The following is a 23,482-nucleotide window of genomic DNA, read 5'->3' as shown; positions in this document are numbered from 1 at the left end:
CAACTAGGTCGTTATACAGTATCTATAACACTAATCAAATACACTATTGATGTATTCTACCATCGAGACAACGGATAGAATAATGAAGAATTTGAATGAGTCATCATGACTAAAATGGCACAATCTTTGCATCTGTATTTTTCTCCATGACGACAGCTCTCCTCGGTAATGACTACTACTCATTCTACTCTTCCTTCACTCTATCCAATCAATCATCTTCTATTCTATTGGTGATGACTCCTAGCTATACTACATAACATAGAAGGGTAAATCTTACCTGGATGATGAGAATAACGTCGATTTGGTCGACTTGCGATATCCTAGCAGCAGAAAGTATTCCAAAGTAGCGATGGTAAAATGAGGGAGGGGGGGGTGGCAAGATACCGTCGGCAAAGTAAATCGGTCACGCGGGGCTGAACTGATTTCGATTTCTATTCATCTTGTAGAGCTTACAGGCTTACTATGGAACTAGCAGGATGTTACGTAACGTTACGGAACGGTTCGAGGTGGTCCTACTGGACCCAAAGTATACTGTGAGTAGTCTATCTGATTCAGTTCATCGCTTCCATAGCTACAGTATCAAATTACGTTAGGAGACGACAGAATTGTATGGAATGAATCGAGCCCCCATACGGCACGATACAGTCCACGCTGTACTGATCAATCATCATCAAGGTACTGTAGTCTACAGTCCAAGGTATCATCTTGACCGATAGACGAGGGTGACATTGTTTTTGCTAGTGAATTACATTGATAGTATAAAGTATCAAATAGTCCGTGCTGTTACCTATTATGGTATTGTAAACTGCAAATGTACAGTATACGAATGATGGATTGAACATGATGAACATGATGGCTGAAGATAGAATCAAACTCCAAAATGATCTTATCTTAAAAAATAAACAAAACTTCCTTTTGAGAAATGAGGAATAAGAGCGGTAATAGGGGTATTGGTATGTAAGTACAGTATTACTTTTGAATGAAGAGAAGGGTTGAAGAGTCTTTGATAGAATGGAAAATAGTTTGCAAAACTAATGTCGCTACTAGAAAGTTCCGCCAGTGACATCATTTTTTACAGACTGTAGTATTGCACGGTACCGTACTAGGCAAGTGTGCAAAATGATATGTCACCCCTAATCGGTTTTTTCTTTCATTGTAGTCAGTACAACCTAGGAAAGACAAGATTTAGGGGTGACAAGTCGATTTGAACGATGGATTACCGGTCTCACATGTTGGAGGCAGTCCAATCGAACGGTCATCTACTGTATACATTCACTTCTTTCACTCCATTAATATAGGCTTTACTATAGTCTTTTACACTTGTTTCAGTCATACTATAGTATGCGAGGCTTTGAATGAGAAAATCGCGGCAGCTCCTACTGCCTTGGCAACGCTTGCAAGTTAAGCTGAGCTAATGCTTCTGCTTGTATCATTTTCCATGACTAGATCAAGTTGCTTTACCTTGATATTAATCCAATTCTCATTAAGAGAGTAACAATAACCAGCAAGACATCAAGTCCATGTTTTCCTTCTGCTATCCAAGTCATGAGTGGAAATTCTTCATTTGCTGATTTAGGCTTAAATACATGGTTAGTCAAGCAATGCCGTGCTATTGGATTGGCTAAAGCGACGGCTGTACAAGAAAAGTGTATACCACCAATATTGCAAGGTAAGTCTTTAGGCTATTGCTCGACCTTGAATCATACTTTTATCTATGTATCAAGATAATCCTTCACTTGTAGAAAACACCACATGTTGTTGCATTAGCCACCAGGCATAAATAGATAAGATAAATAAGATTGATGGCAGTATTTGACTAGTGAAAGTTAGCCTTGATCACTTTCCAAGACGTAAATAGAAGATTATTTCTAGGTTTTACAATGAATGAATGATATACAGTATTCTATTGAGTCAACTATTAGCTAATGGTACATAAATAAATGGATAGATGGATATACACTTGCATAAGTAGGCATCTTGATTGCAATTATTGGGTGGTAAGATCATCAGATTGCAGTACGAAAAGACCTGATAAAGCACGACTGATAAACTTTACGATAGGCAGAACTCTAATTTCAACACTCAACTCTTAGCAAGGCTTATTGAAAGATTATAGTCATTCAACACAATTTTTTACGTTGTTAGGTCAAAACTGCATCGGTTGTGCTAAGACTGGAAGTGGAAAAACGGCTGCGTTTGCCTTACCTATCCTGCAAAATCTAGCTAAAGAACCGTTCGGAATTTATGCCTTAATCCTAACTCCCACAAGGTCTGATGAAAACTTTACTCTAAGTATATATCGCAGCCCTTGTTAGCTCCTTTTGCATAATTATAGTAATTGTATAATTTTTAATATCTTACAAATTAGTAAAGTTACAATATCATCCTGTTTCGATCAACATGATGTGTAGCACTGCTTGTATTGCAGTCATATGGATAACAATAAATCGTATAATGATCATAAAATAATCCGTTTAATAGTATTTGTAACTACAACATCATCGTATTTTGATGTATAGGATACGTAGTCTTCTTTATATAATAATTGTGTGAATGGCAATGAATTATGCGATAAAATAATCTTCATATTGCATGCATTTATCACAATGTAAAACAGTAAAAGTGCTAAATATGACTATATGAACGCGTATTACGTCATTGTTAATCAACTTTGCTTGTAGGGAGCTTGCATTTCAACTTGCTGACCAATTTCGCGCTTTTGGCAAACCCATTGGGATGAGAGATGCAATCGTCATTGGCGGACTAGGTACAAATAATAACTATACGACTTTACGAGTACCATTTTTCACTTCATATTTATTGATTTAGCTTTACTGCAAGCCTTCAACAAAATTATTCTTATACTAGTTAAGCCTATACTACACGTATGGGTAGTACCAAACGCTTTGCTACACTGTATTGCATACGCTAAAATAATGGGCAATATCTGATTAAAAATTTGGATTAATTTCATTGTTGACACGTTAGATATTATCAGCCAAAGCATTGCGCTCTCCAAAAAGCCTCATATAGTAATAGCAACACCTGGAAGACTGGCCGACCTAATTGATAATGATAGCAAAGTACACTTCTCCAAGATTAAATTCCTTGTATGTAACTATCAAGTACATCTGATAGATTATTGATATTAAATCAATCGAATTTTTGTCACTTTAATCAAGTATTAATTAGGTTTGTACCGATTATCTATTCCAAGGTATTAGACGAAGCTGATAGATTGTTGGAAGCAAGTTTTGGGCCTGATTTAGGTAAAATATTTGAAATCTTACCCGAAGATCGCCAGACGTTATTATTTAGTGCTACAATGACCAATGCTATGGCCAGAGCCCAAGAAGTAGCAGCGTCAAAGAAACCATTCATTTATGAAGATACGGATATGAAAATATCTGCGACTGTAGAACAGCTAGACCAACATTATCTGCTCATGCCTGCTGTGGTTAGTATAATTAGCATTGAAATCCTATGAAGCTATTATTATATGTAGTGAACTGAAATTAAAATATTTTTTCCTTTGCTTATTTGTCTGAATCTAAGCTTAATAGGTGTCATTTCATTTACTTTTGACTTTTGATTCTTAGGTAAAGGACTGTTACTTTGTTTACTTGATTAAACAATTATCTCTAGAATTAGAAAAGAACCCACGTTGGAATATGATGATATTTACTAGTACTTGTAGGCTAGTATGATAGCTATCTGGTTAATTTGTGAATAGAACAGATCATACATACGGTAGCTTCAGTGATATTAAACAAGACAATTTTTCAAATCGTAGAAGTTGCCAAATTCTTGCCATCATGTTATCCCGCTTAGAATTTTCTTGTGCTGCTTTACATTCTCTTATGCCTCAAGTAAGCATATAATTAAATACTCTAATGTATAGCTTGTGCCATAAATTTTCCATGGAATATGTGACTGCATTCTTGTGAAAGTTTTTCTAAAATAAATATATAAACTGCCCAACGTAGATGCGTAGTATAGCTTATTTATTCTTAGAAATGCATTAATCTTTTCTCTCTACAAGTTATCTTATTTAAGATTTGCAACTGTAGCAGCATAATCAAATTAAGATCGTTGGGTCGCTAGAAGACGGCTTGCACTAAGAAATAACTTGATTACTATTTACAATTATAGCGTCAAAGGTTAGGTTCACTAGCTAGATTTAAAAATGGCCTATTAAAGATCTTGGTTGCTACAGACGTTGCAAGCAGGTTTGCAAGATAAATGTTATTGTATCAATAATTATTATCCATCGAGATGCTGATGTAGACTTTTATAATATAAAAGATTCAGTTGCGTTACAACCTTTTCAATAATGTGTTTTATTAGAGGTTTAGATATCCCAACCGTCGAAGCGGTAGTGAATTACAATGTTCCATTGTCTGCAGATGATTATATTCATCGTGTTGGCCGTACTGCACGTGCAGGTTTGTCATAGGCACGAGAGTCGTATTTGTGTTATCTCGACTTGTAGTTATAGGGCTGCACCTATTATCTCTTACACTTAACCCTTCATTTTATTTTTTTTGCATAACTACTAGGAAAGAAGGGTATGGCTGTAACCCTTATGACACAGTATGATGTTAATCGGATTCATAATATTGAAACAACCACCAACGTAAAGCTATTGAAATATGAAGTGGATGAACATGATGTTTTAAAACTTCTTAACATCGTTACGATGTTGCGCAAAGAAATTGATGTTGTATGAGATTTTATTGTTTTGTATAATCTATATCAAACTACAAATTACTTTGTGCTATAGCTGTCTTCCAATATTCAGTAACTTGACTATTTATAACAGAATTTGTTGTAATAAATGGATTCATTTCTATTTGATTAATGACAGCGTTTAGAAGAAAGTAACTTTGGACGGAATAGGGAATTAAATAAACGTAAAATGACTTTTCTTTCCAAGGTAAGAATAAACTAGGAGACAAGGATACATTATTTCAAAGGTTGAAATATTATCCCTATTTTGTACAAAGAAATTGTATACACAAATAATACTGCGTTTTCTGGAGTTATTCTAATGAAGTTTTGTCACAGTTAGCTAAATCTTGTTATTTTCAATGTTATTGGCATTGTTTTCAGTCGAAAAAGAAGACAAAAAAATCGAAGAAAAAGAAAGCTGATGAAGATTGAACAGGCTGTCGTAAAGAATTATCTTTCAATTTGGGCTCTTTCAATTATAAATCCATTGGGTTTGATATTTTAAATATATGCGTATAAAATAACTTGTGCTTTTATAATTTACAAGATATTTGTATACTACAGATTCGTCAGACTTGCGAGGAATAATTTACTTTCTTAGTTATTGTATCGATAACAGCCTCTATGATCAAGGAAAGTTTATGATCTTTAATCACTCTATGCATCGATTAGTCATTTACTGTCTTGTAAATATTAGTCGTTCAGCATATCAAATACTGTGCAATGTGCCTATAGCTATTGTAATTCGTTGTACTGTACTGTATATCATGATTTGGTAAAGTAGGACTTTCTTTGTATGAAAGATCAACAATTACAACATAGTGCTGTACCTTATAGTGAACCGTAATCGTCTACTTGGATTTCTAAATTACATTGTCAGCTGTTGAACGTTAAAATATATCTTTTCTTGTATATGATAATGGAAAGCATACAGAAAAATCATAGATACGTATATTGTGTTTTTATTCTTGATTCTTTAACTAGTCTCGTTAATACCATTTAATCGTATGTAATGGAAGACTAATCTCCGTATCCATACACATCATGCGGTCATTTCATGCACAAGGAATATTTACGAATGCCGTAGATAACATAATTTTATTTGGTTTTGGATTTAGAAAAATTTCTTATTGTACATTTCGTATAATCATCTATGTCCTAACATATTTTTAAAAATTCACTGGTATGTAGTTAAAGTTATATTTTGTTTTATGTATGCAAGAATGAACAGCTTGAAACTTTATAAAAGCGATTTTTAAAGACTGTGAAGCATGACGCACAAACATATACTCGGTACATTTACGAAACAGAAATCGATAAAATATTTTCAAATACGTACGTAAATGCGATTTTTTCTCCAATAACTTTATATATTAATGATATATTACAATAATATTTAGCCTTAGTTTAATCCATCTTACAATCTAGTACATCATTATCGATAAACTGCATATAATAATATGATAAAATACTCCCATGTTACTGACTACAACAAGCAAATTACGTCACGAAATAAAAATTTTATGCTGAATACTAATTGCACATAAGTTATATCCTTTATTACACATGGGCGGAATACTTTCCCATTCACCACTAACTGGATCGTAATTTTCTGCAGAGTCCAAAGCATTGTCTTCATCGCACTTTCCTAATGTATCAATAAAATGGTGTAATTGATATAATTATCCTATTATTGATGCACGCGTATACTATGTAAATCACGTTATTGCACATGTTATCACAATTAGGTTGATCAATCACAACCAGATGCTAAGGCTGAAAGCATCACTTCAATTTTGCAAGCATACCTCCTATGGCCCATATTCGTCCTCCCATTGTTGCAACACCAGCAGCAAATCTTTTTTCCGACATTGCTGTAATTTCTATCCATTCGTCTGCTTCCGGGTCGTATCTTTCAACTGAATTAGTTACAAAACTATTACCACATTCAAAGTCGTAGCTTTTTCCTCCAATGGCAAACAAATAACCATTCAAGGCGACAAGGCCAAGCTTGTAACGATGATAATTCATATTTCTAATAGGTGTCCAAGTGTTATCTTTAGGATTATAATATTCGCCACTATTTAAGAAATTGATGGTACTACTGCTATCATAGGACAATCCACCAACAATATAGATTAAGCCATCCATAGTTGCAATGCCAGCACCGAAGCGTTTCTCGTTCATAGGCGATAGTGCAGTCCATAAACCTGTGTCAGTGTCATAGGACTCAGCAATTCGTGATGATCTAGTATATCGATTATAGTCAATTTTATAACCACCAATAACAAATAATAATTGATTTAAGTAACAAATGCTTGCTTCTAAACGTGGCGTTTGAACTGATGGAAAAGCAGACCAAGATTTTGTAATAACATCATAACAAGACATCTGATTGGAGATAATATGGCTAGTTTTATCTAAATAATTTGTAAAGAGCAAGGGTAAAATACGGTAGATATAAATAGTTATAGCTTTTGTTTACTTACTAGTCGATGACTAGTAAGTATGTATTGGTTCAACATTGAAAGTTACTGCATTGTAAAATGTTGCAATTGATTACCATGAATACGTACTATGCTATTCTCATTTCCATAAGTGTAATTAAAAATATTTGCCAGTAAAACTAGTCACAGCTGTAGTGAGTGTACTGTATATGTATGCAATAATTGGCCTATTTTTTTGGTACTACCCCAAAAATTACTTATAGTATTATTTTTTATTATTATAGTGCACTTTTCAGATCTGCTTGAGCTAATATTGTATCGCATGTAGTTACTAATCAAGCGATAACTATGTATAATCCATGATCAAAGATCTATGAATCGTCTAGCGTATTATTACAAAATTGGCTATTGTAGTTCATTGACTTGATATGTAAGGTAATAATTTCATCTATACATAAGATGTAATACTGTGCATAAGTTGGTGACACTAAATGATAGACGTTTGAACTCATTCAAATAAATATAAATACAGCCTATGCAATGATACTTACGATTGCCAGATAAGGTATAAAGGTTTTGTTCGCTGGCCGTTACCGCAAAGTCTTCTGACATTAATTTTTTGGGTGCATCATGGACAATTATCCATTTTTGGTGCTTATAACTAAAACATTCGACAGTATTATAATGACTGTAAACATCAGCGTAAGAAAATACATATAATAAGCCTGAATAAGATTCTCTTGGTTTGGTTTCAATGTTTTGAACTTTCTTTGGATAAAGCTGAAAGCGAAGAGCTTGATTGATTAAATGTTGACAATGCTGATCAAGATTAATTAATTCATCGTCATTTTTAGTCAATAGTATTAATTGCTGACGTGGTATCATGGCAAATCGGACATGATTGAGTAACTTGAATGCAGCTAATTTTCGCTCATCATAATCATAATTGATCCACTTTTTGACCGCAGAATAAACTTGCATCTCATTTTGAACATTTAATTTGGAATGTTTCAATAATTGGATTAAATAATCTTCAGATAAATATTGTATTTCATTGGATTGAAAGACATCAGTAAAATTCTCCAAGATATAATTCCTTGCATAATTGGATAATGTTGTTAGATGATGGAATCCAGCAAAATTATAAATGCTAATACAGTTTTGTATATCAATATGATTGCTCATAAATTGGCTACAAGCTTCCATGACATCAGGTACATCGAATAGGACAGCAGTTTCCAAAAGTGCTTGAACATTATCTTTCGTGATGGCTAATTCTCCATTATAAGCATACTGGACTAACATACTAGCGGCTTGTTGGTCCACTTCATGAATGGTAATATGATGTAATGTTGTTTCGATCATATTGGATGTAAACATACTACGAAAATACGAGCTAAATGATGCTAAAATTAATCGATGACAAGGGAATTGCCATTGGCCGATGTGCAGCTCGACATCACATAAATAGCCATCGGATAATAATTGGCGAATGACAGTAAAACTGTTTTTAGCAAAAGATTGGTAGTAATGATGGCAATTCTCCATCATGGCTTGATCGTCTGCAATTTGTGATTTGTGGGGGAGGGGTGATTGAAATCCAGTTACAGTATCAATCATTTGACGAAGAAAAATAGGCTGAGGCTGATGGTTTGTCTTACTATCGTTGACTATGGATCTGTGCTCGTGTTGAGGGTATATGATAGCGCGTAGTCGACTTGGATTAGGGGGGGGGGGGTGTCAGCGGTCCGGTTCGGGCCGAAATGTCTTTGGATCGGCTACCGGTAGGCCTCAGTCTCGATCTAGCTTGATCTTTTCTATTGCCTATGGCGTGTTTACGAAATGACGAGGGTCTAGATGACGTAGCGATCATTTCCTGTGCTGTCATATATTCCAAGCATGGTAGAATCCACTATTTTCTTGGTCATTTTCATAGTGGCGATGGCGTGTTTTCGATGTAGTAGAGTAACGATTCCATGACGTAGCAATTCTAAGGTCAATTGTTTTCTTGGTCATGTTCATATTATCGATGGCATGTTTACGACGTACTATAGAGATGATTTCATAACGTTGCAATCGTAATGTCTAGTATTTTCTTGGTCATTTTCCTATTACCGATGGCGTGTTGACGATGTACTATAGCAACCATAGCATGACGATGTAATGGTAAGGTCCACTATTTTCTTGGTCATTTTCATAGTACAGATGGTATGTTTACGACGTACTATAGCAGCCATACGATGACGTGATAATCATAACATCCACTATTTTTTAGGTCATTTTCGTATTACTGATGGCATGTTTACGACGTACTATAGCAACGATTTCATGACGTCGTAAACATGAGGTCCACTATTTTCTTGGTCATTTTCATATTAGTGATGGCATGTTTGCGACATACTATAGCAATAATTCGATGACGTTGCCACTGTGAAGTCAACTATTTTCTTAGTCATTTCCATATTATTGATGGCGTGTTTACGACGTACTATAGTCATGACTGGATAACCTTGTAAATATAACGTTGACAATTTTCTTGGTCATTTTCATATTACCGATAGCGTGTTTACGTTGTTCTATAGCCACGATTCGTGACATTGTACCTAGAAGGTCCATTATTTGCTTAGTCATTTTCATATTACTAATGGCATGTTTACGACGTATTATAGCAACGATTCGATGACGTAGTAAGTATGAGGTCAAAGTATTTTCTTGGTCATTTTCATATTGGCGATGGCATGTTTGCGACATACTATAGCAATAATTCGATGACGTTGCCACTGTGAAGTCAACTATTTTCTTAGTCATTTCCATATTATTGATGGCGTGTTTACGACGTACTATAGTCATGACTGGATAACCTTGTAAATATAACGTTGACAATTTTCTTGGTCATTTTCATATTACCGATAGCGTGTTTACGTTGTTCTATAGCCGCGATTCGTGACATTGTACATAGAAGGTCCATTATTTGCTTAGTCATTTTCATATTACTAATGGCATGTTTACGACGTACTATAGCAACGATTCGATGACGTAGTAAGTATGAGGTCAAGTATTTTCTTGGTCATTTTCATATTAGCGATGGCATGTTTGCGACATACTATAGCAATAATTCGATGACGTTGCCACTGTGAAGTCAACTATTTTCTTAGTCATTTCCATATTATTGATGGCGTGTTTACGACGTACTATAGTCATGACTGGATAACCTTGTAAATATAACGTTGACAATTTTCTTGGTCATTTTCATATTACCGATAGCGTGTTTACGTTGTTCTATAGCCACGATTCGTGACATTGTACCTAGAAGGTCCATTATTTGCTTAGTCATTTTCATATTACTAATGGCATGTTTACGACGTACTATAGCAACGATTCGATGACGTAGTAAGTATGAGGTCAAGTATTTTCTTGGTCGTTTTCATATTGGCAATGGCATGTTTACGATGTACAGTACATGACATAGCTATTATAAGGTCAATGATTTTCTTGGTCATTTTCATATTGGTATTGGTATGCTTACGACGTACTATAGCAACGAGTCGATGACGAAGCAACCACAAGGTCAACTATTTGCTTACTGATTTTGGCAGTGTCTTGTAGACGACAGTGAAGTTTCGATGGCGAGAAGCTGGCAATTTCCTTAACCAATTACTGTACTGTACAGTACAACGGCAGGCCATTGGCAGAAATGTCGAAGGCTGACTATGTGTAACCGTGTTGACTACTGTGGTGAGCAGTGGTACGATGAAGCGTTCCAGACTTGCAGCCTCAGTATGGATTATTAAGTATGGATTACGGTAAGGTACTGTACCATACTGTACTGTACTGTACTGTTACATACTGCACTAGAAAAGTCCTTTCGCATTGGCATGATGTAACTTTTTCCTTCTTTTAGTCACTGTGGAGTCCCCAAAATAATGTCACCTACAGAGGTCATTTCTTAGCTAAGTAGTAGAGTAATCGAGAGGTATTTAGTGACATTAGTTTTGCTAACGATTGACGAGCTAATGCCTACGTGGTACCAGCCACGACCGAAAGTAGTCGTCTTGTACTGTACACTGTACAGTATCAACCGCACAGTGCACAGTAAACTCTTCTTTTACAGTACAATATACTGTACGCTGGAGCTGTTGACGCGCTTGTGTGGCTTCTGTCAGCCACAAGCCCACAAGTAGTCGTCTTGTACAGTACAGTACTGTACTGTACAGTACTGTGTCAACCGCACAGTGCACAGTACACTCTTCTTTTACAGTATGATGTACTGTACACTAGAGTTGTTGACACGCTTGTGTGGCTTCCGTCAGCCACACAAGCGTAGTACACGTTCAACTGTAAGTAATGACTTGGAGTGGTCAGTCTATGGGCCAGTCGGTGCCACTCGACAGTACTGTACTGTACTGTAGTGTACACTGTACAGTATATTAAGGTCAGCACTGGCCCTGGCCTGGCTAAACACCAATCGAGTTTGTTACCTTTCAAAGCTTCTCTACACTTCAATACTTTCCAACATGGATGCCGTTTTCGGCCAAAGGCCTATCAATTTGAAAGCCTTAACTACTTTCTCCAATCTGTAAGTTGCAGTAATATTCATGTAATAGATCGATTTTATCTATTGGATTGTATACCTACAGTAGACACTTTGTAAAGTGTCCATTTGAATAGTGTACTGTACAGTAATATAGGTAACTTGCAGGACGATCGATAGCACGATCGATACCTTAGAAGAGCTAGCGATGAAGAGGAAGTGTCGTGTCACCAAAATTATCCAAAAGTGTATAGAGCAATAGGCCTATACTATTCTTGAGTCAAGGAAAGTGTACAAGTAGAGGACTTCTAGAAACACTGTATGATAGAGCACCAACGGCTGCAAAATGATAATATTGTTCTTTGACCAAATGATGCCAAAGCCAGTCCGTCAACAATATTCCTAATCGTAGCAGTTGGGCTATAGTATTAACCGACATGATTCTATCATTTCAATTCTGTTGTACAATCTCTTCTGAATTTACATTCGATGGTATACTTTACTGACTGTAAGTAAAGCATCAAGGAGGCTCTTTTCCTTCATCTATGGATGCAAACATGATCATCAATCGTCGCTCAGTTCGATTCAACTTGCCGTCCATAACTTGACCAGTGGGAGCCGTACAATCAAGTCGTGTTGACATTCAAAATGGACTCACTTGTAGGTCATCATGTCAAGGAAAAATGGATCATTGAGCAGTTTAGAGGTTTAGTACAGGATAGGACTAAAAATTTATAGGCCTAGCTTTGAAATCAACTACATAGTCAGTCGCCATCATTTCTACCAACTGGAAGTTAATGGAGTTGGCGAGATGTTGATTGACGACTTGACTTGCAAGTAGATAGTTCAGACTCGAGTACATAAATAGGTTTCTATTACTGGCCAATAGAAAAGCTTATATTCTGGTCAAAGTTTCAAACACATAGGCAACAACGGAGTCAGTTGACTCGGTAGCGAAAAATGGCCTCGATCCAATGCGTCACACACCTAAATGGATCTATACGGTACCGTACAGTGGCAAGGGACTTATACTGTTGTATAGAGAAACTTGTACCATGTTGATACGATAGGAAAAAAGTGCCCATCTGCCCAAAGGCTTTTTCTACTCCACTACTAGCCTTCGTTCTATACAAAGTCACTAGAAATACATCTCTGTTTGCGTATCTGTTGATTTCTCATCACCCAAAAATCCAAAATAGTTTAGGTAACTGTTCTACAAAGTAAATGATGGAAATGTTCAATCGTAAAGGAGGACTTTGATCATTGGAAATCGACCGACAATGTCGTTATATCAAAGATTGCCACTCTGCTTATTATACGGTCAATTTGAGTAGTTGTTTATTGACCAATGAAGATACATATTGATGCTAAAGTTTTGTTTTCAAACAGTACAGTAAAAGTGACCAAAATTAAAAAGTTGTGCTTGGATGACAAACTTCAACTGTTCCAGCGATATTGAGCCTAGAAGTTTATAGAACACCTGTTATCCGTAGACAAATGATACAGTATAGTATGTACCACAACACAGGAGAAGTAAAACATGAAGCATCCATCCATTCATAAGTGACCAAAATTGATCAAAGTTGTGGTTGGATTACAGACTTTGAACTGCTAGAGCAATATCTAGCGTAATAAGTCTATGGAACACCTGTTATCCGCAGACGAATGATACAGTACAAATATATAGAGTACAGTATGTACCACAATACAGAATAAGCACAACATGAAGCGATTAAAGCATCCATCGGCTGCTTACTCTTGTTATAACATATGCGTATCAACGCATACTTTACTGTACAGGATTCGATCGCGTAAGAAATGAATCCGCTATAGATCAACTTTGTTTGTAGCCTATCAATTGGAATAAAAAGTGATTTGTCTCGACTTGATTTCACTTTAACTTATCATCTTTCTACTATCGTAATGGTGTCATTGATTATACTTATTAATTACAGTAATGCCGGTTCAAAAAAGCATCTAAAGAGTGTTTACTCTTGCCTAATTATCTCCATGATTGCTGCTGGAGCAGGTTCAATGGTCCACTTGTACTTCAACTTCATAAAGGTAAATTTTAATGCTACTAGTAAATTTCCCGTTCAAATGAACGGCTACATATTCTACACAAAGCAATACATGAAAAGAAAATACATAGCTACATTATCTTACTATGACTCTATAGGCTTCTTAAATTCAGTCATAGCTTAGTATACGGTGAATAGTAGACCTGAGAAAGGTTCGGTCTAATCCTTATTAACGAACGATCTTAAATCAAGCGGTAGTAATTAGTAGGTTTATACCGTTTGCGCAACTGTTGTTTTCAAAATGAATGTAATATTATTATTTTATGTCATCTACGCGAATCATCACAATTTTGCCTCAAATATATGATTATCGTACGGATTGATGCGCATTTTATCCCCATGATACATTACGAAGAGAATTCGACACAATAATTGTGCTAAATACTGCAATACTGTAGATACACTATACTCAAATGCTCTTCTCAACTGTATTGCAGCATTAAAATTATGATCGATACGGTATATACTAAATTTTCCTAATCAACACTGCGTTAGTATAGAAAGGAAATGCTCAAAGGTGAAACATCGTTTCTTTAACTACCATTGTCCCTTATTATAATATGCAAATTTTTTAACCGTTGGTGTTAATCGTTACAAACGAAATATTGTCCAATGTTACAAAGCATATCATCTAGAATACAATAATCGCCTTCTTCTTTTACAGGGTGGACTTTTAAGCTGTATACTGTCTCTTGGGTTCCTTCTTTTGCTCGGTATAACACCACACGATGGTGGAAAAACACAACTTAGACGTCTTGGTACGATATGTTAATATTTTATGTTATATCTTCGTACAATTGATCAAACACTATAATTCGTAAAATTATTCCGACTGTTCAACTGCTACATATTAGTTACTTATGAATCTTTCTTGTGTTACAGGATATCTTTGTGGATTTTCCTTAACAGCTGGTATGATACGTATTTTGAATATACAAATTTTTTTATTTGAAGATATCTCGTATGTTATACTGTTGCTTCTGTTTTGCAATTTTACATTTGTTATTAGACCATTATAATTATTGAACGCTAAATGTAATTGAATCGTTATTGTAGGCTTAGGACTTGGACCTCTTCTTGAAATTGTATTGGAAATCGATCCAAGGTAAATTCTTTTACCATTCCATAAAATTTCTACTACGTATAATCGACATTTTATTGCTCTTCCATTGAGTAATAATCGACTAATTAGTGCGACTGTTCATTTTGCTTGAAAGTATTATCCCCACTGCGTTCTTGGCAACAACTTTAATCTTTGTTGGATTTACCCTTTCTGCCTTATGGGCTGAAGAACGCAAGTACTTATACATGGGAGGTATGAACGCATGATACAATCGCAATATTTGTAATACAGAATTACTGACTCTTTGAATTAGTAGCACTTTAACAATAAATTTTCGCGTTTCTTAGGAACCCTCATGTCATTACTATCGACATTATGCTTTCTTGGTTTTCTAAACATCTTTCTGGGATCACAATTGCTGTTCAATGTACGTTTATTATATAACGAGATGTAATAAGTATATTCCAGTTATCCCAAGTTGTTTTAAACCGGTTATAGGTCGACACAAGAGTCATCGATACCAAAAGTTGTTTCTGAACCAATATCTAGATATATCACTTATTTTATGTAGTTCCACCAACTCCAAATTGTATTAGGACTTTCGTTATAGTAGACCAAATGAGCGTAGTTAGTAATACAATCACTAAATGTTATTCTTATTGTTTGCTATCTTTTCTATTTTAGATTAATTTATATATGGTCTTGTTCGTCATGTGTGGCTTTGTTTTATACGATACTCAGCTCATCGTATATAAGTTCCAGCAGGGAGACCAGGATTATATCTGGTAATTGCACTTAAATTGAAATGATATCGTAAAGAAAACTTAATTTTGTAATATGTAAATAATTAAAAATAATATTAACCTTCTAATCTTACAGGCATTCAGTCGATCTCTTCCTGGACTTTATTAACATTTTCCGTCAGATCCTTATAATTCTGGCTAAAAATAACAACAGAGTAAGTGATAATTACATTTCTATGATAAAAATCAATTTGTTATCGTACTTTATGTTATACTTACAGTAATTCGAATCTAAAACTCTTTTAACAAAATTAATTTAGGAAAAAAAGAGAAAGGAATAAGCAGAAAATCAAAGAAAAGTGCTACTAACTTTTATTGATGTGTCGCCTCATCCTATAGATTTATTTCATGCTTCTTACGTAACAACCATTACGATTTCAGTAATACCTGCTTGCGTTCTCTTTCGTATTATGTCAAACTTAATATAATGTTACTTCAATAAGACACTACTATAACGATTTCTAATAGGATAATACGAAATTGATATACGTTTAACATTTTAATTCCATAACTAGTAGTTCGCGAACTATATACAACTAATAAGATCTAATTAGCCTTATTCTACGCATAATATTAAATATTGATATGTAACATACGTATTGTATTGAATGTGTATTTGCATTACAGTAACTACCCTTATCGGAATATCATTAAAAGTAATGTAAGCATAAGAAGCTAAGAGTCGACAAAGTATCAAACTATTTGGGTTCTACGAGTGATTAACAACTTAATAAAGTTGAATTACATGTTATCTTGTGAATTGCGTAATCTAAGAAATTAACTGATTTAACATTTTAGAAATAGCACACTTGGATCTTGTGTACCTGCATATTACTGATAGTATATGTGTAACGCAATGATTGAAGTAGGTTTTCGTCCGAGCGAAATTCGATGACTGTACAGTGTACAGATACAAATTAATCAATTTGCAACATTCTCGTCGTCGCTTTAGTCATTATACTAGTAGTTTTAATTTAGAGATTGACTAACAGCTGATCCTACTACCTCGATATCGACAGAATATCCTGTGAATGCATGACACTGTAGTATAAAAAATTGATTACTATAAAACTTATCAAGTAAAGAACAACGCAGAGCGAATAAAATAACGAGGATTAATGATGATACCAGTTCTTTAGTATCAACGGGAAAGAAGCTTACGTGTTCAATTCTGATTTGGACGTATTTCAAGCCTTCATGTAATATTTTTATATTACACTTTAATAAGTTTTTATTTATCGCTATAAATAGTAATTGTATAAACTGGTCGGACGGGAAGAAAGACCAATTTGGAAATTGAGATTATTAAGACTCGTTTTAAATTACAATGTAATCTATGCAGAATCAGAAATTTGCTAATCGGTACAGTACAACAAGATCACTAGGTTAATTACGTCAAATTTACAGGCAAACGAAGAGAGACCATGTTATTGATGAATAAAATGAATAATATATTTTTTATTTCATGCATATATTACAGATCCTACAGAAATATTGTACCAGAATAATGATAATATATCATAATCTTCATACTAGCATTATGTAGCGACAATCGCCAAAATTTGTATATTACAAGCGATTTAATATTCTCTAAATAGAATTTCTATCGAAAAGTTACAACGAGATAATAGATTACAAGCAGATTATATATTTCAAATAGTAGTCTGTATGGTACTGGAACGGCTATTTCTATAATTTTATCAAATGTAGAGCATTTCAAACAGTCTTGACATTATATTTAGATCTGCAATTTGAACGCTGTTGATAATGATAAACTTAATAAAGATTCCTATGACTAGCGAGTAATTTATCTTGTAATATCCGCGATTCAACTTCCTCGCTATTGCCAATTTTTGATTTGCATGTTAACCACGGAACGAGTCGCATCATGATGATTTCTCATTTCAGTGTTATCGAAATCTTGGATATTTTATACTTACCGTAAAAATATCAATACATAACAGTTACTACCATACATAGCGAAGCAACATGACGGAAATCCAAACATGTTATGAATACAGTAATACGATAGCTTAAAATATCATCTGTTTGACCATTTGAACGTTAACAGTTTGTCCGCGCGCTGATGATTCTGTACTGAGATAATATTGTAGGCAGAATATTTACAACACAAATGCCATGGTTTCACTACAGTATAAAACTATACTGTAAGCTCTTACTGTATTACCATTTAAGCCCATCAGTAGCACGTTGCGAGGCCGCTGTAACTTCTTCTAGGAAGCTATAGATTATCATCACAAAATTAAAAATTTTACTTTAATGAAGTACAATTCAAGAAATATAATATTTGACAAACCTTTTAAAGTTGTGAACATAGGTACCCCCAAGAAGAACACGAACTCCTTGATTAATGCTACAAAAATTCTGTACGGAATACGCCTCTTCATAAGTAGCTCCACCTGCTATAAATATGATAACATCTTGAACCCTTAAATACGGCAAAAAAATGACATGTCAAGGAACAAAGATTTTAGGGAAAAACATTTTTAAATACCCCATGCGTGACAAACCTATCTCTAACAGGAGAACCAGTAGCATACGGATACTGCCCGTCACTTAACTTCCCTTTTACTAAGGAATCCAATACATCTTGAACTAGAGGTGTATGCTGTGTGTAAATATTCTCTACACCCTGAATAGCATTGCAGACAGATTAGCATAATATCTGTTGTAGTAGCATACAGTAATTCATTAAATGGGAAGAAGAAAGACCAAATATAACAAAATATTTTACTTTTAGCCCCTTAAAGAATTTCTTGGTAATAGACAGAGGAGTGTTACCGCCAAAAATATCGCTACCACGCGATTTTTTACCACCGTATTGAAGGACAGCTTGGATGGCCTGCAAAAGCCGAATCATTACAAATAGAAGGATTAAAATAGAAATAAACTTCAATCGATGTTAAAGAATATGAAAAATACCTTCTTGTACTGATCAGGAAAATCGCGTCGAGATAAAACGTCCAAAAATCTGTGTAACTGATTGCCACTATGGTGTTCATATCGAAGAGCGTATAACAAGATTATTCGTAAAAGATTTAGATCGGTTGCTTTTTCATTATGTAGTACTTTGTTTATCATCTGCAAGAGAAAGGAATGGCATATTTTACAATAGAGATAATTGAATTTATACATCAATACGAAGTGTAATTCGAAGTCCGCTATTGCCTATGGGTATTTTCCGTAATATCACAATTACCTCAACAGCATTAGAGTGTGATGTTTGGCAGCTAATTTCTTGCTCAACTTCAGATAATGCAAGCAAATCTTGCTCAGTAACAATTTTGGATAGTTCACTGACAACAGTAACATGTTTAGAAACAGTCCCTGACATTTTCTTAAATTCTGGGTAGCTTTCTACAAAGGCCTGAAAAGGTAACGCACAATAAGAGCGAATTTGCCTTAAAATCTATAATGATGTTGTAAACAACAAAACGTCATCGTAGTGTTATTTCTAAAAAACAGCAAACCTTCATATCAGCAATAGATTCTAATTTTTGGCTACGCTGCGATTTTTCCTGAAATTTTTCCATCAGAGATTTGATGTTTTGTCCAATTTCGCCAAAATTTCTATATAAATTCTAATAAATTGTACAAATGATTAAACAATACCAATACATTCTACGTATTCACATCTAGGCTAAAACCGTATACCGGACGAAAAGTAGGTAAAGAAAGAGGAAATTCCTACCTTGTCGTAAAATTCATCTTGTTCACCAGAAAAAATCAGTTGCTAAGAAATATAACATAACACTTAGCCATACTAAGAAGGATATTGTTTACTGTGACGTAATGTAACAATTGTGGTAAGGACAACTAACCTTCAATTCCTTACTTATACCAGGCACATAAGATAAATCAACGACATTTTTACGGATAGTTAACAATTCATGGATCATAGCTTGATAAGTCCATTGATTCAATATTGGGGTGACAGGATCTTCTTTACGATCAAGAATGATCAATACAGGTGCAACATCGCTTTTGCGAAAGTCAAACAGCGCGCCTTCCTTATTTATTAATCTCTAAAGAATTTAATGTTATCATTAGCTCACGGGTCGATATGATTACGTTCATCGTGTACAATTTCAGATGGTTCTTACTTTAAGTCCTTCCGCAACTTGTTTAGCATTATCGGAAGATTGCTGATATCTAGATAAAACGATTCATGAAAGTCACGATAATGAAACTTACATGAACTATGGACTTTTTTTAAAATGCATTATGAAATTATTGCGGTAAACATCTAAAGATGCGTTTGATATTGGCGTGTAACTTAAATCGATTTCTGGTAGACTTTATTACAATCTTTAACATCATTATAGAATCAGAAGCGTCAAAATATGTCCAAACTAAGTTTACAAACTATAAAGCGAGAAGGAATAGACCAACCTTATGACGGGATTTTTCTTTAACGATAGAAGCAATGCAGCTATTCCTTCAATCGATCTATCTAATTTATCACGCTTCCATGACATATTCTAAAGAAATTAAATCAAATAAAGATTAGTCTTGACAATAATAATTTCATGGATTAACTAATTTTAAACCCAAGAACAATATAGTACATACTACTGTGTAATAACAGAATCATTACGATATGTTTTATACCTGATAACAACAGGGTATATTTAAAGTGAATAAATTCTTGTTTACAGCAAAATAATCAGCATAAAATTCCTATATCAAAAGAATTACAAATTATCTGTTTAGAAAATGTTTATTATTTTTATAACGGCGACAATACTAAATATGCGTACTAATATTAATAATTTTATTACTTAGAAGGTAAAATTAAATTTATAAAGTTCATTTGAATTGAGCACTGATTAATTATAATTGTAAAGTAACCTTGTGTAACTCTGTGTCTGCAAAATTTCCGATAGCATAACATGAAAACTAAATTCTATTTACCTGAACTTCTCTTACTAATTCTTGTTCATCAGCAGACGCTATAGCTTTTAGAGCCTGCTTGCCAAGGCGATTTGAAAAGTCTAATTATAATCAGAATAGTTGAGATTAAAATTCCATTAACGTCATAGTGATCTACTAAGTGCCGCTATTAGTATATTCAGACCTATTTTTCTGTTTGGTATAAACGCAGACGTAGATAGGTCTATTAAACAATAATATTTGAATAATTTTATCAAAAAACTTACATAAATAATAGAATCCATACTTTGGAGATTGTAATTCTTGTTGAATCAGTTCTACATTGTCCTATAAAACAAAAATTCAAACAGGAATATTTCAACCAAGTTTAAATAGGATAGAAATGTTTATGAATATTACGAAGTGATTTGACTGCTTAGGTATACTCAAAATACAGTGCATTGATCCTTCCTACATATTTTAACAGTCTGTTCCGTCAGGACAATTTATAGTAATTACAAAGATACTATTTATTATAGCTAACTACAGATAGGTCATGGATAGATTACGGAAAAATTTATTAGCTCGAGCAAGACGTACGGATTTGATAAATATATCATCGAAAACTATGTAAGGATTGATAAAAAATTAACTATGTAATGATTGACATTTAACAATGAACTGATAATATTCATATTACTACTAATAACGAAAGGTAATTCGAAAATGATCATGATAAGTGATTTTAATTTTGATGATAGCTAGGAGAAAATTAAGTACACTTGCAATACAAATTGTATATCCTGTATAGCTCGAAATTTTCCAATGCTAGTCTAGGATCGAATTAAGTATAGAAGTTCAAGCGATGGCACTATGGCCGCATACTTCTACTGTATAGTTAATTTATATCCATTTGGCCAAATGAAATCAATCACTAAGATTAAACTGAACCTTTACCATTCTCATTTTACATATTTTCGTCAAGTAATGTGTAACAATTGCCATCAACATTACATGAAGATGCTTCTTACCTGTGTGGGACGGATAAAGCAGATAGCTTTTAAGTGTTTCATAGTTTCTCTATTAGGTTGTTCGATCGACTCGAAAAGGTAAACCTCTTTCTGTAATATTTCTGATTGAGCATATACCATACTAACAATACTCGTCTAAACATACATAATGAGTAAAATATCAATATCTATCAGTTGTAAGTTATACCAAATGATATAGTTATTCCATACATCTATATGACATTTGATGATCAATAACGACATAATGCAAGAAAAGAATAGAGAAAAACTAGTTTTTCAATTAATCAATTGCTTGGTAAAAGTGCTGTAATTATGTATTTTAGTGGAACATCGTCTAAAAGAGGCTGCTACGGTCACACATCAATCAATCAATATCAATAAATACCCTGTTACTATAAAGCTCATTAAAATGACTGCACTGTGCTATTTTTGCCGGATTGGTGTTTTGTTAGGCTGTAATTAAAGGCAGTCTGTATCACACTAAGACGAGTATATTGGATTGCTTGTCTATTTTAATATGAATCCGATCGAGCACTAAGTGGAAAGAAAACCAGTTGGAAGATATTATGTAATTTCATATTAAGTTTCAGTTTTTACACCGTTCCAAGATACGTGTATATACACAGTAGCGGAACGTCCAGATATTGAAAAAATGATTTATTCGATAGATCATTGAACAGACGTAGCTAGCTGTACTGTACAGGAATGTAGATTGTTGCTTGATGGTCATTGATAGCATCCAAGACATGGCAAACAATTTCTATCAAGCAGTAAAGTTAGAAGAACGTCTTGACGATCCTATTTGACTGCCAACTGAGTATATTTCCAACAAGTGCATCGTAGAACTGGTCTGGTATACGGTATCACTGCAGTACAGTAAAGTAATTTGATTTTTGACCATACAATTTCTTTCTAAATGGATGACTATCTTAAGGTATCTTTGGCGTTTGTCAACATCACTCAAAATGGATTACTCTGATAGAAATGATAGGCCAGTACTAATTGATTAAGAAGCCATTAAGCTGTGAATTTGGACCGTTTGATGTCTCATTTTACCACAAGCATTGACTTACAGTTTCTTTGTCCATGAGTAACACTTTCATGCCAGAACCACAATCATCCACCATTTTAGTGATGTATTGCTTGACTGCTATAATTGCGTTCATCTTGTTGCTATGAATTCTTTTTCTTTAGATTGCAATAACACCATAGACGACCGTAAAAGAAATGGGGATTTGAAAATAATTTTCTTACACCAATATTGATAAAGATTTGCAATGGCGGCAACGGTTTCTCCTTTGCTGGTGCCACTGCTGACGTTGACTTTACCTGGAACACGTACCGTTCAATGGTGTCACAGTTGATAGAAAAAAGGAAAACGGTTCACCTGCTCCAGCTCATGCCATTACAGTACTTAGATACTGTAAGTCGTGAGTACTGAGTACGGTACACTCTGAAAATGTACAATCCATACACTACGGTGTTATTATTCTCCTTTGCGAGTGACGCTACTGACGTTGACTTCAAGTGGAATACGTACCGTACAATGGTGTCACACAGTCACACTTGATCCAAAAAGGAAAACGGTCCACCTGCTCCAGCTCATGCCATTACAGTACTTAGATACTGTAAGTCGTGAGTACTGAGTACGGTACACTCTGAAAATACAATCCATACTACTAGGGTGTTATTATTCTCCTTCGCGAGTGAAGCTACTGACGTTGACTTCAACTGGAACACGTACCGTTCAACAGTGTCACACTTACTGTACTCAGCTCATGCCATTACAGTACTTAGACTCTGTAAGTCGTGAGTACTGAGTACGGTACACTCTGAAAATACAATCCATACTCTAGGTGTTATTATTTACGGGACATTACGTCATCCTAGTCGATCGGGTTA

The 23,482-nt window shown here is 34.5% G+C and overlaps 4 protein-coding genes across 4 annotated transcripts; 2 read left to right on the top strand and 2 right to left on the bottom strand.

Moving 5' to 3' along the window:
* Positions 1-1,545: 1,545 nt before the first annotated feature.
* On the top strand, positions 1,546-4,951 carry TRIADDRAFT_21982 (uncharacterized protein; the record flags this gene model as incomplete). Its single annotated transcript, XM_002110891.1, has 11 exons — positions 1,546-1,669; positions 2,146-2,269; positions 2,682-2,767; positions 2,989-3,110; positions 3,218-3,457; positions 3,600-3,693; positions 3,775-3,869; positions 4,153-4,229; positions 4,348-4,445; positions 4,560-4,723; positions 4,868-4,951. The coding sequence occupies 11 exons, from the start codon at positions 1,546-1,548 to the stop codon at positions 4,949-4,951; spliced, it is 1,308 nt and encodes a 435-aa protein (XP_002110927.1).
* A 1,285-nt stretch (positions 4,952-6,236) lies between these two features.
* Positions 6,237-8,726, bottom strand: TRIADDRAFT_22276 (uncharacterized protein; the record flags this gene model as incomplete). The annotated part of the gene is made up of 3 exons (XM_002110369.1): positions 6,237-6,379; positions 6,540-7,141; positions 7,726-8,726. 3 exons carry the CDS (start codon positions 8,724-8,726, stop codon positions 6,237-6,239), a joined length of 1,746 nt encoding a protein of 581 aa, XP_002110405.1.
* Positions 8,727-11,635: 2,909 nt separating this feature from the next.
* On the top strand, positions 11,636-16,067 carry TRIADDRAFT_63745 (expressed hypothetical protein). Its single transcript, XM_002110890.1, has 10 exons — positions 11,636-11,754; positions 13,665-13,773; positions 14,455-14,548; positions 14,673-14,702; positions 14,847-14,895; positions 15,008-15,105; positions 15,201-15,280; positions 15,538-15,638; positions 15,733-15,811; positions 15,917-16,067. Exons 1-10 carry the CDS (start codon positions 11,693-11,695, stop codon positions 15,935-15,937), a joined length of 723 nt encoding a protein of 240 aa, XP_002110926.1. The 5' UTR covers positions 11,636-11,692; the 3' UTR covers positions 15,938-16,067.
* Positions 16,068-17,948: 1,881 nt separating this feature from the next.
* TRIADDRAFT_22566 (uncharacterized protein) lies at positions 17,949-22,746 on the bottom strand (the record flags this gene model as incomplete). Its single annotated transcript, XM_002110368.1, has 15 exons — positions 17,949-18,105; positions 18,188-18,309; positions 18,412-18,519; positions 18,600-18,758; positions 18,877-19,044; positions 19,148-19,258; positions 19,369-19,410; positions 19,499-19,702; positions 19,781-19,829; positions 20,070-20,158; positions 20,289-20,357; positions 20,592-20,671; positions 20,837-20,897; positions 21,581-21,715; positions 22,654-22,746. 15 exons carry the CDS (start codon positions 22,744-22,746, stop codon positions 17,949-17,951), a joined length of 1,647 nt encoding a protein of 548 aa, XP_002110404.1.
* Between the last annotated feature and the right edge of the window lie 736 nt (positions 22,747-23,482).

The sequence above is a fragment of the Trichoplax adhaerens genome, genomic scaffold, assembly GCF_000150275.1.
Source record: "Trichoplax adhaerens TRIADscaffold_3 genomic scaffold, whole genome shotgun sequence".
Lineage (NCBI taxonomy): Eukaryota > Metazoa > Placozoa > Uniplacotomia > Trichoplacea > Trichoplacidae > Trichoplax > Trichoplax adhaerens.
This window is presented reverse-complemented; position numbering and strand designations above follow the sequence as displayed.